Source organism: Gorilla gorilla, chromosome 10 (assembly GCF_029281585.2).
Source record: "Gorilla gorilla gorilla isolate KB3781 chromosome 10, NHGRI_mGorGor1-v2.1_pri, whole genome shotgun sequence".
Lineage (NCBI taxonomy): Eukaryota > Metazoa > Chordata > Mammalia > Primates > Hominidae > Gorilla > Gorilla gorilla.
Window position 1 is genome coordinate 33,973,776 of NC_073234.2, and position 13,760 is coordinate 33,987,535.

Genomic DNA, 13,760 nt, shown 5'->3' on the forward strand with positions numbered 1-13,760 from the left:
CCCCGCCAATTATGTAGCTGGTCTTGCCCTTTGGATAAACATCAAAACTCTCATCATGGCATTCCAGCAGAATATGGTCTTTGCTATACACTCCTAGAATGTTATTTCTTCAAAACACTTATTGCCATGATAATTCTCGCTTGTGTGTTTATCTGTAGACTAGAAATCCATTGGGGATAATCCATGTCCCTATGGCTCACCACTGTATCCCTGGGGCCATGCACAGTGTCTGGCCTACTGTAGTTGTTCAGTAAATAATTACTGAATAAATGATTGATGACAGAAAGAACAACTATGGAGGACTCCTTGATATTCTCTATCAAGGTAGCATGGCATTTGTAAAATAATTTTTGATTTTGGTTTTTTCTCTCTTGTCCTTATCAAAATCATGCTATTCCTCCCAGACTGATTACTTCATGTGTAAATGTCCTGGCACAAGAAATTCAAGGCCTCCCAACCGCTAAAATTATCTTAAAGTTATCACTTGGAATAAAAAAACTACAAATTATTACACTAAATATTATGGATACCAGACTCAACAAAGCAGTAACCAAAAAAGTTGCTGGATTTTATTTTAAGTGTATATTCTTTAACTCTCTAATGACATGATCCTATATATTCTCCCAAAATTAATATAGCCCACATACCAAATAATACCTCCACAAAAAAATAAAATAAAATTATCTACTCACAACTACTACATAGCTTTGACACCCAGAAGATAGTTATTTGTCAAGGTACAGAAATAATAACATAGGTAATGGAGTAGAACATGATCAAACACAGCAATTGTCAGGGTTAAGAGGATGAGTTAATGAGCATGATTAAGCACCATTAATAATTACAAATGATCGCAAACACAAGCTTTCAATCATTACCTCGTATCACTACCTCCCATTTGAGATGTTAATTTGAAAGAGAACTTGAGGCCATGCCATCTACATGTCGGGGTCTCACTAGTTAATGGTCTAGCTACTTGCTCTGGCAGAGCCCAGATCAATTATCCATGGGTTGAAGTATGGTACTCAGGTTTTCAATTAAAATGTTAATGATGTGAAAGGCCAAGCAGTGTAAGAATAGAACTATTTAAAAATAAATACTTGTGTTAAGTTGTTTCTGAAACATTCAGTTGAAAGCTTTAACATAGTAGCCATTTTGCTATGTTGTATGACCTCATGTTTTTAATTAGAAAAATATTTTAGACTTTTACTTTGATCTGGGAAGAAAAAGATTAAAAAATGTTGAGTTAGAGGGCTTTCTCTAATTACCTCATCTCTAACATCTGAGTGTGAAGGATATAACTAAAATCTAAGAAATCAAGCAATAAAAAAATCTATATCTGTGTTAGGGAAACACCAAAACACTGAGAAAAATCGCAATATTGAATATAATTGGGTGGTAGATGAAATAGAGTTAGAAAGATTGTGCACACTAATTTCGCCTTTATCTTTATTCACTTACGAAACAAGTATTGTCAAAAGAAATAAAAAGTCTGTCTATGGCTGTTAAATAAAGGCAGCTGCTAAAACAAAAGTAACAACTTTCTTAGGTATCACAAATACATGAAAATAAAAGCAAATCACTTAGCAAAAGACTTTCTTTAAAAATCATAAAAATAATAATATAAAGCATTAAAACAGACCTAAGAGAAAACTAATATATTATATTAATAAGTATAAATGGGCTTAACTCATCTATTAAGGACGTTCTTTTTCAAATTGGAACAAAAATGCAAATCATAACTCTATGTGAAAACACACCTAAAACAAAGTGATTGTGAAAGGTTGAAAATTAAAATATAGCCGTAGGTATATTAGGCAAAGCAAGAAAATTCAATCAGAGGTCACAATCTTGATGAAGAAAAAGAGGAATTTAGGCTAAAAAGCATTGAATTAAATAAGAGAATTTTATAATGAGTACAGTTCTCAATAAAGATAGGCGCAGTATGACTACATATCAAATAATATGACAGCAACATATATAAAGCAGAAATTATTGAACACACAAGAAGAAACACATAAAAACACACTAGTAGTAGGATACTCTAATTCACATCTTGATTTATGAAAGACCAAATGGAAAAAACTAAGTAGATTTATAGAAAAATAAAGTAGTCAATAAGTCAAAACTTTATCCTGAAAAAAAATGTGTCTTCTCTTCAAATGCCTATGAAAGTTTATAAAATAGATGATATATTTGACTACAGAAAAGTTCAATAAAGTCCAAAAAGTAAAAATAATGTAGTTGAAATTCTTTAATCATTTAATCACTTTAACAAAGTGAAAATTTAATGGAAATTTTCAGAAAACTAGAAGACACTTAAGTTTAGGAATTAAAACAAATATTTTGAACAACTGTTGGATCAAAAGGATTACAGAAAAAATTTGCAAAATTTCTAAAGACTAGCAATAGTGAAATACTACATCTCAGAAACCATGAAAGATAAAACTATGCTCAGAGGAATACTGGAATAAAAGTTACAAACCAAACCAAACAAACAAGAAAAGGATAAAGATAAAATTAGATTTCAAATAGTTAGAACAAAGAAAACACTGGAACAAATCAGAAGTAAAAAGTAAACAATAAAACAAATGAGTCACTATCTAACCTAATCAAAAATGGGGAGTAATGCAAGTACGCAAATATTAATACAAAAGGAAATGCAACAATTAACCATAGAAAGATGAAATTAAAGAATAGTAACAGACTACCTGTTCAACTCCATGAAAATAAATTTGTAAATCTGTCTGAAATTGATAATTTTCTAGGAAAAAAAAATTTACTTGGCCCAGAGAAGATGATTCTAACAAGATTAAGTCTGATCAAATAAATACAATATAATGCTTCAAAATGCAAGCAAAACTTTTACATTTTTCAAAAATACCAAGTTCAGATGATTTCCAGAGGAATTCTACCAAACTCCTTAAAAGCAGACAATTTCATGTTACTTAAACACTTCCAGAGCAGAGAAAAAGAAAGAAAATTTTCCATATGACTTTTATGATGCACATAAAGTATTTACACCAATAGTTTCAAGGATTACAAGGGTGGCAAATAAGAAATCACAGACCAATCTCACTTAAGAATATCAAGGAAAAATTCTAAATAAAATATTAGCCAAAATAATCCATCAGCACACTAAAGGAATATAATTCACCATGACAGAAATGCAAGAACAGTTCAATATTAGTACTATAAATAATATATAATACATATTATCATATTGATAGATTTAAGGATAAAAATCACATGGTCATCTCTATAGACCCTGAAAAGGCATTTGATAAAATTGAATGACCTTTCTTAACAAAACAATCAATAAAATAAAAATTAAAAAAAAAATCCTGTCATTTGTGGTAACTTGGATGGAACTGGAGGACATTATGTTAAGTGAAATAAGCCAGGAACAGAAAGTTCAACACCGTATATTTTCACTCATATGTGGAAGCTTAAAAACGCTGATCTCAAATAAGTAAAAAGTAGAACAGAGGATACTAGAAGATGAGAAAGGTGGGGGTAAAGGAGAGATGGAGAGAGATTTTTTTAAAGAATACAAAATTACAGCTAGATAGGTGGAATAAGATCTAGGGTTCTATACTACGTAGGATGTAGGATGACTATAGTTAATCATAATATGTTAATGATGACTCTGTAAATTACTTTGGGCAGTATGGCCATTTTAATGATATTGATACTTCTAGTCTATGGGCATGGAATTTTTTTTCATTCAAATTACCAATGTCATTTTTCACAGAATTTGAAAAAACTATTCTAAAATTCATGTGGTACAACAACAAAAAAAGTCCAAATAGCAAAGCAAAAAGAACAAAGCCAGAAGCATCACATGACCTGACTTTCAACTATACTGGACATTAGAGAGCCGGGCTTAGGGAAATACAGGGGTAGAGGAAGCAGCAGAAAGGCCCTGTGAGCTCACTGGGTCCCCAAGCAGCCCATTCCTGCCTGGCACCACAGGGATCCATCAGTGGGGTGGCCAGAGGAGGGGGTAAAACTGCACAGGGAGAAAGAATTCTCTAGCTGAACTTTGTAACAATTTGAATGGGGCTAGAAGCCTCCTGGCCAGAACTCAGGGGAGGGCACGAATCCGGCTTGGAGACTTCACAAGTAGGGGAAGAACTAAAGCCCTTTTCTTTTGCAGCTGGGAGGTGGAAAGCTTTGGGCAACTTTTCAAGCCTGACTCACCTTCCACGTGGAAAAAGACTGTTGCAGGGGGGCACGGTGGGAGTGAGACTGGCCATTCAGTTTGTGTGGGAGTTGGGTGAGGCCTGTTACTGCCAGCTTTCCCCCACTTCCCTGACAACATGCATGACTTAGTTGAGGCAGCCATAATCCTCCTAGGCACATAACTCCAGTGACCTGGGACCTCACGGCCACCCCCCACAGCAGTCACAGCAAGACCAGCCCAAGGAGAGTCTGAGCTCAGACACACCTAGCCCCACCCCCACCTGATGGTCCCTCCCTACCCACCCTGGTAGTGGGTGACAAAGGACATATAATTGTGGGAGTTCTAGGACCCCGCCCACTGCTGGTCCCCCTCCACATTACTACAGCTGATGCTTTCCGGAAAGCTCCACCTCCTGACAGGAGGCCATCAGCACAACAGCATTAAACCACCAAAGCTAAGGACCCCCACAGAGTCTATTGCACCCTCTGCCACCTCACCAAAACAGATGCTGGTATCCATGGCTGAGAGACCCACAGACGGTTCACATAACAGGACTCTGTGCAGACAGCCCCCAGTACCAGCCCAAAGCCAGGTAGGCTCACTGGGTGAATGAACCCAGAAGAGAGACAACAATCACTGCACTTCAGCTCACTGGAAGCCACATCCACAGGAAAAGGGGGAGAGTACTACACCAAGGAACACCCCATGGGACAAAAAAATCTGAACAACATCCTTCAGCCCTTGACTTTCCCTGTGACAGAAACTGCCCAAATGAGAAGGAACCAGAAAACCAACCCTGGTAATATGAAAAAACAAGGCTCATCAACACCCACCAAAAATCACACTAGTTCACCAGCAATGGATCCAAACCAAGAAGAAATCCCTGATTTACCTGAAAAAGAATTCAAGAGGTTAGTTATTAAGCTAATCAGGGAAAGATCAGAGAAAGGCAAAGGCCAATGCAAGAAAATCCAAAATATGTTACAAGAAGTAAAGGGAAAAATATTCAAGCAAATAGATATCTTAAAAAACAATCAAATATTCAGGAAACTTCAGACACACTTTTAGAAATGCAAAATGCTCTGGAAATTCTCAGCAATATAATTGAACAAGTAGAAGAAAGAAACTCAGAGCTTGAAGACAAGGTCTTTGAATTAATCTTGTCTAACAAAGACAAAGAAAAAAGAAAAAGAAAATATGAACAAAGCCTCCAAGAAGTCTGGGATTATGTTAAATGACCAAACCTAAGAATAATCGGTGTTTCTTAGGAAGAAGACATTTCTAAAAGCTTGGAAAACATTTCTGGGGGAAAAACCAAGCAAAACTTCCCCAGCCTTGCCGGAGTCCTAGACATGCAAATACAAGAAGCACCAAGAACACCTGGGAATTCCTGGCAAAAAGTTCTTCTCCTGAGCACATTGTCGTCAGGTTATCCAAATTATGACAAAGGAAAGAATCTTAAGACCTGTGACACAGAAGCACCAGTTAACCTATAAAGGAAAAGCTATCAGATTAACAGCAGATTTCTCAGCAAAAACCCTACAAGCTAGAAAGCATTTGGGCCCTATATTCAGCCTCCTAAAACAAAACAATTATCAGCCAAGAGTTTTGTATCCAGCGAAACTAAGCATCATTTATGAAGGAAAGATACAGTCTTTTTCAGACAAACAAATGCTGAGAGAATTCACCATTACCAAATCACTACTACAAGAACTGCTAAAAAGAGCTCCAAATCTTGAAACAAATCCTGGAAACACATCAAAAAGAATCTCTTTAAAGCATAAATCACACAGGACCTATAAAACAAAAATGCAAGTTAAAAAGCTAAAACAAACAAAAAAAAAAACAAAATGAAAGTACACAGGCAACAAAGAGCATGATGAATGCAATGGTACCTCACATTTCAATACTAACATTGAAGGTAAATGGCCTAAATGCTCCACTTAAAAGATACAGAACCACAGAATGCATAAGAACTCACCAACCAACTATCTGCTGCCTTCAGGAGACTCACCTAACACATAAGCATTCATATAAACTTAGAGTAAATAGGTAGAAAAAGGCATTTCATGCAAATGTACACCAAAAGCGAGCAGGGTTAGCTATTCTTATATCAGACAAAACAAACTTTAAAGCAACCACGGTTAAAAGAGACAAAGAGGGACAGTATATAATGGTAAAAGGCCTTGTCCAACGGGAAACTATCACAAACCTAAACATATATGCACCTAACACTGGGGCTCCCAAAGTTACAAAACAATTACTAAAAGACCTAAAAAATGAGATAGACAGCAACACAATAATAGTAGGGGACTTCAATGCTCCGCTGACAGCACTAGACAGGTCATCAAGACAGAAAGTCAACAGAGAAACAATGAATTTAAACTATACCTTGGAGCAAAGGGACTTAACAGATATATCTAGAACATTTCATCCAGCAACCACAAAATACACATTCCATTCAACAGTGCATGGAACTTTCTCCAAGATAGACCATATGACGGGCCATAAAATGAGCCTCAATAAGGTTAAGAGAATTGAAATTATATCACTCTCTCAGACTACAATGGATTAAAACTGAAAATCAACTCCAAAAGGAACCTTCAAAACCACACAAATATATGGAAATTAAATAACCTGCTCCTGAATGAGTATTGAGTCAAAAATGAAACCAAGATGGAAATTTAAAAAATTCTTTGAACTGAATGACAATAATGACACAACCTATCAAAACCTCTGGGATACAGCTAAGGCTGCGCTAAGAGGAAAGTTCCCAGCCTGCCTACATCAAAAAGTCTGAAAGAGCACACACACAATCTAAGGTCACACCTCAAGGAACTAGAGAAACAAGAACAAGCCAAACCCACACCCAGCAGAAGAGAGGAAATAACGAAGGTCAGAGCAGAACTAAATGAAATTGAAACCAAAAAAATACAAAAGATGAATGAAACAAAAAGCTGGTTCTTTGGAAATACAAATAAAATTGATAGACCATTAGCAAGATTAACCAAGAAAAGAAAGAAAATCCAAATAACTTCACGGAGAAATGAAACGGGAGATATTACAACAGACACCACTGAAACACAAAAGATCATTCAAGGATACTATGGACACCTTTACACACATAATCTAGAAAACCTAGAAGACGTGGATGAATTCTGGGAAAAATACAACCCTTGTAGCTTAAATCAGGAATAATTAGATACCCTGAACAGACCAATAATAAGCAGTGAGATTAAAATGGTAGTTAATAAATTACTGACCAAAAATCCAGGATCAGATGGATTCACAGCAGAATTCTATTAGACATTCAAAGAAGAATTGGTACCAATCCTTTTGTCACTATTCCACAAGATAGAGAAAGAAGGACCTCTCCCTAATTCATTATATGAAGCCAGCATAATGCTAATACCAAAACTAGGACAGGACACAACCAAAAAAGAAAACTACAGACCGATATCCTTGATGAACACAGTCATCCTTAAAATTAAAATTATTTTAAATTTAAAAATTAAAAATATTTTAACAGCTCTTGGGGTGACTATAAATGGTTAATCTAAGCATAGTTGAATCCCTCAGACTAACTTGAAGCCGAAGACCAAAATATCCTAGCGTCTTCTTGAACATATTAAGCTATTCAGAAATGTCCCTCTTGAGTTCATTTAACCTGTTTTTCTTATGTTGTAGCCGCCTTTCTTGACTCTCTACAGCATGGTGCTTATAAACCAGGCACTTACGAACACAGGCTTTGGAGATCACTTAAACCTGCACCATTTATTGTCTCTATGACCTTGGGCCAAGTGCCTGAGTTTCCTCATGTGTAAAATGGAGATAATACAAATTTCACAGGTTTGCTATGATGATTGAATGCGTTCCTATACATAAAGCTCTTAGCCTGGCATACAGTCAAAGCTACAGAAATAATAAGCCTCTCTACTCCTACTGCTACATTGACTACTGAGTGTCAATTCCTAGTGGTGTGAGTTTTCACTGGGTTCTGAACTCTGGCATGTTTTGATGGATACTTTAGTTACTAATCTTGCACAAGAGGTGGAGGGAGAACTATCATCTTCAGTCAGTTCAAGTGGCAATTGTACTTTTACTATTTAGGCAGTCAATCACAAATTTATGCTAATTTTCTACCTTTGAATTAAAACTTCTCTGATTAAATACATTGGCTGTCTACTTAACAATTCTTCCACTCTTTAATTCAAATATAATGTTCGTTGTGCCTCAAAACGTCATCAGCATTTTTAGCACCTTTATACCAAACATCTTTTTATTATGAAATGCAATTTACTTCAGTCTTACTAAGAACTAACTCATAGTATCTCTGTGTTAGTCTATATAGTCTCTCCCAGTTATTGTAATCAAGATATTATAAGTGATTTTTTCTTATATTACCATTGCAATTGTAAAAAACATCCTTTTCAATGTCAGAAATCCATATTATTAACAATAAAATTAATATCACCTCATACAATGTATAAATTACTCAAATAAACATGTAGAAGACTTTGAAAAGTTATATATTTGAAAATTATACTGATCAAGTATAACTACACTGCTCAGGTATAATTTTCAAATCTTAGAGAAGATTAGAAAGTTAAGATTGACTTTCTGATGACCATTGACAAATTCTTTGTTATTAATAAATTGATCTCTAAATTCCCCCAGATAACATACAACCAGAGATTATAAGGGAAATATTAGTAAAACTATAAATTATGTATAATCCTTGGGCAGTAAACAATAAATGTTTAATTAAAAAAACTAAATTTCTCATTTTAACGATGTTGCGATACTAATCAAAAGAAAAATTAAGGTTACTCTTGTTATTAAATAAATGTTTAATGTGCACATTATGGAGTAAGCATTGGCTTTGCCCCTTGGGGATATAGGGGTAAAAAGTAAGCCCTGAGATAGATTGTAATCCCCCAAACAAATTGAGACATATAAAATAATTACAATGTAACATTTCATGATAAGGGCTATGCTAGGAGAGTTCAGGGAAAGATGACCACACAAACTATTTTGCGTTTTAATTAAGCTTTGAAGAAAGGTAGAAGTTCAATAGACAAAAATGGTTAACAAAATCATTTTAATTGAAAGGAATAATATGAGAAACTACTAGAAAGAAATAGTAGAGCCTGTTTGTAGAACTAAACATATGAATGAAAGTATAAAATAGCTACAGTAACCAAAACAGCATGGTACCGGTACCAAAACAGAGATATAGACCAATGGAACAGAACAGAGCCCTCAGAAATAATGCTGCATATCTACAACTATCTGATCTTTGACAAACCTGACAAAAACAAGAAATGGGGAAAGGATTCCCTATTTAATAAATGGTGCTGGGAAAACTGGCTAGCCATATGTAGAAAGCTGAAACTGGATCCCTTCCTTACACCTTATACAAAAATCAATTCAAGATGGATTAAAGACTTAAATGTTAGACCGAAAACCATAAAAACCCTAGAAGAAAACCTAGGCAATACCATTCAGGACATAGTCATGGGCAAGGACTTCATGTCTAAAACACCAAAAGCAATGGCAACAAAACACAAAATTGGCAAATGGAATCTAATTAAACTAAAGAGCTTCTGCACAGAAAAAGAAACTACCACCAGAGTGAACAGGCAACCTACAGAATGGGAGAAAATTTTTGCAATCTACTCATCTGACAAAGGGCTAGTATCCAGAATCTACAATGAACTCAAACAAATTTACAAGAAAAAAAACAAACAACCCCATCAACAAGTGGGTGAAGGATATAAATAAGACACTTCTCAAAAGAAGACATTTATGCAGCCAAAAGACACATGAAAAAATGCTCCTCATCACTGGCCATCAGAGAAAGGCAAATCAAAACCACAATGAGATACCATCTCACACCAGTTAGAATGGCGATCATTAAAAAGCCAGGAAACAACAGGATGTGGAGGATGTGGAGAAATAGAAACACTTTTACACTGTTGGTGGGCTATAAACTGGTTCAACCATTGTGGAAGTCAGTGTGGCAACTCCTCAAGGACCTAGAACTAGAAATACCATTAGACCCAGCCATCCCATTACTGGGTATATACCCAAAGGATTATAAATCATGCTGCTATAAAGACACATGCACATGTATGTGTATTGCGGCACTATTCACGATAGCAAAGACTTAGAACCAACCCAAATGTCCAACAATGATAGACTGGATTAAGAAAATGTGGCACATATACACCATGGAATACTATGCAGCCATAAAAAATGATGAGTTCATATCCTTTGTAGGGACATGGATGAAGCTGGAAACCATCATTCTCAGCAAACTATGGCAAGGACAAAAGACCAAACACCGCATGCTCTCACTCATAGGTGGGAATTGAACAATGAGAACACATGGGCACAGGAAGGGGAACATCACACAGTGGGGCCTGTTGTGGGGTTGGGGGAGGGGGGAGGAATAGCATTAGGAGATATACCTAATGTTAAATGACAAGTTAATGGGTGCAGCACACCAACATGGCACATGTATATATATGTAACAAACCTGCACGTTGTGCACATGTACCCTAAAACTTAAAGTATAATAATAAAAAAAGTATAGAATAAAAGTGGGAAATAAAACAGTAATAAAAGTTACAATACAAGGCTGAGAAATTTAGACCTTTTTTCATAAGCAATAGAAATCTCTGAAAGGCATTTTGATCAAAAAATAATCTTATGAAAGTTGTCGTCTGAAACTTACATTGGTAATGGTATACAAATAGATTTGGATTCTGTGCAGGGGGTGGGAGGAGTGAATGAATGTCCTAGTAGTTTAGGCAAAACGTTTATATGAGTTTGAATTAGCTGCTATGGGATGAGAAAAAAGAGATTAGTGCAGATTGACCACTTACTATGTGACAACTTTTGAATTTTATCAGTTAATCATCTCAACCACCTATCTCAAAAAGTAACTATTATTTCCATTTTATATAAAGTTGATTAATTTAGTCATGATGACACAGTCATGAATAGTAGTGCTGGGCCTTGAACCCCAGGTTCACTGATTTCTAAAGGCCACACTTTTAATCTCTATGACCTCTAATACTTTAAGCTCATTATAATGAATGCTTAGGAGAAAATTGGAGCCAAAAATGGCACTGAGGTTTTAAGCTTAAGTTGTTGAGAAAATAATGGTATCAATCAAAACAAAATATGAAATATTAGGGGAAGAGTTAGTTAAAGATTAGACACAAATCCCATCTCTATCTAATCAACTGCCTCCTGAAGAGCATTAAGATTCTTCAACATTTTCTGAAGAATGTTTCTTCTACTTGTTATTTATTGGTCCTGTTTTAGTTTTTAAATGTTTGATTGCTCCTGTGCTGAGCTTTTTCCAACTGAACTCACTGAAATTCTATTCTTTTATCAGGTGAGAAGTTTCCAGACAAGAAGCCTAAGGTGCAGTTAGTCATATCCTACGAGGATGTGAAGCTGACCATACTAGTGAAACACATGAAAAACATTGTAAGTTTATTATGTATAATAAGAAACATGTAAGCCTACATCCAGAAATCACTTACCTCCTTTGGGCAATTAGTGTCAACATTAGCTAGAAGAATGGGTATCTCGGCCAAGTTTAAGTAAGAAACAATGAGCCAATTACAATATTTTTGCCTCGGGATGATTGTGATCCTTGGGGTAAAGACTCTAAAATACTTCACAAGGGAAGTCCTAGAATGAACATTAAATTTTATTCAAAATGTCAGGAAAAAGACTAGGGAAAAGGCTCTGAAAAAGCGGGATTAGCTGGAGGATTGAAGGGTAAAAGAAAAGAGGCTGAGTCCCAATGATTTCCAGCTATCTCATCATGCTGAACTTGGTGGAGAATTCACTCCGTCTCTGCATCACGCCAGTACCTTCCGTGAAACCAAGAGCTCTTAGGGTTCTCCCCCAAACTCCCATTGTACATTGAGTTTATAGCATCATACAGTATCATATTGTGATGTAATTCCTTATGCATATTTCCTTCTCCTCAAAAAATAATAGTGTTTTGAGAATGGAAACCCCATCTTTGTTTCCGTTTCCCCATCCCAGAACCTAGAACAAAATCTGTAGTTAGCCTCCAAAGAAAACTAAAAGTTCCACTCTCTATTACATGCCACTTAAGGTTGGGGCAAGTCAGAGGCAATGATGGTAACTGGGCCATATCATTAAGAAAGAGAGGAAGCATTCTGTGTCACAGGATAAGTGACTAATGACCCAAGTTGGGGTGCAGCAAACATAGAAGGAAAACACGAAACCTCACCAACTATTTTAATCTTCTTTGAGCCTAGACAAAATGGGTTCTCCACGTGGTATAACTTCCCAGGAGACTATATCAGGTGTGGAGAAAGTCAGTAACACAATTTTTGCTCTCTTCTTTGTGCACATAAATCTCTGAGGATGCATTTGGAAGGATCTAAAAGAGCAAACTCTTCTCCACATGACGCGCATCCATAACATATTGAAACAATAAATATTTGTTTGGTGAACAAATAATTGGCATAATTTGAAGAGAGTATGTTCATTACAAATTCATTATTAGTCAGACATCCAAGAAAGCATGTTTGTAAACCTCTGGTGTTCACTATCAGCAGTTTTTGTAGTATTTGGGCAAATATTTTAACATTTTCTTGCAAATCTTTTACTAATTAAAACAATTATTTTCCATTGGTTTTCATTAGATAATCATCTTAAATGAAAATAGCAGTTTTTAAAGAAACCCTTACATTGCAAAATGAAGATTCAGTTAGACATTATTTATGGCTATATGCATGTTGATGGACTTTAAGCAACTATATAAACATATATGATAAAACAATAGAATATTAAGAAATATTATTAATCAAGTTAACAAAACTTACGTATGTACTTCATATATGAAAATTAGTCTTGAACATAGTCCTCTTAGAAATGATATATTTATTCCAGTAATGTTATCATTGCTCAAAACATTTTAGAGCACACCTGATGAAATTGCTTTTAGACTGGGCATGTAAACCACACAGTAAACTTGGTGATATTACTCAATGGTCACTCCTAGTTTTTGATCAGAAGTGATATTAACCAACCTAGTCATCCGTTTCATTCACCAGATGAATCACCAAATTACTTTTGACAGTTTTCAAAAATGCATTTTACACTCAGATGAAATTACAGTACCAATGAAGATCTTCAAAATGAATGTCATGCAAGCATGAAGCAGGGATAGGAGGAGTGAACGGGAAAGAGCAAGAGTTTCAGATTGAGATCAAGTTATAGGTAAATAGAAAATGACCAAATGACCCTAAAAAATGTGAAAAAACACTTAGGGCCATGAGAACCTCTACATTACCAATGCTCTCAAAAAGAGCTACTAATGATGTAGTAATACTTGTTTCAGTCTGCCTTCTCAGTTTACTTGCTAGTTCCTCTCTTCTCCCTAATCTCTTAACATTGAAAGATTTTAGTGCCTTAAAACTCAATCCTAGACCTCTCCTTTTTCTACCTCAAGCCTCATGGCTTTAAACATGACTTACTTGTTTTTCTTTTCCAAATCTACAATTCCAGCTTGGAA

The 13,760-nt window shown here is 35.5% G+C and overlaps 1 protein-coding gene across 1 annotated transcript in view; it reads left to right on the top strand.

Annotated features, from left to right (window-relative positions):
- Positions 1-13,760, top strand: part of PIK3C2G (phosphatidylinositol-4-phosphate 3-kinase catalytic subunit type 2 gamma) — a 364,289-nt gene that overhangs the window by 313,884 nt on the left and 36,645 nt on the right. The window contains exon 30 of the mRNA XM_019039448.4: positions 11,595-11,689. Within this exon, the coding sequence (XP_018894993.2) occupies positions 11,595-11,689 (95 nt within the window). The remainder of the gene's footprint in view (positions 1-11,594; positions 11,690-13,760) is intronic.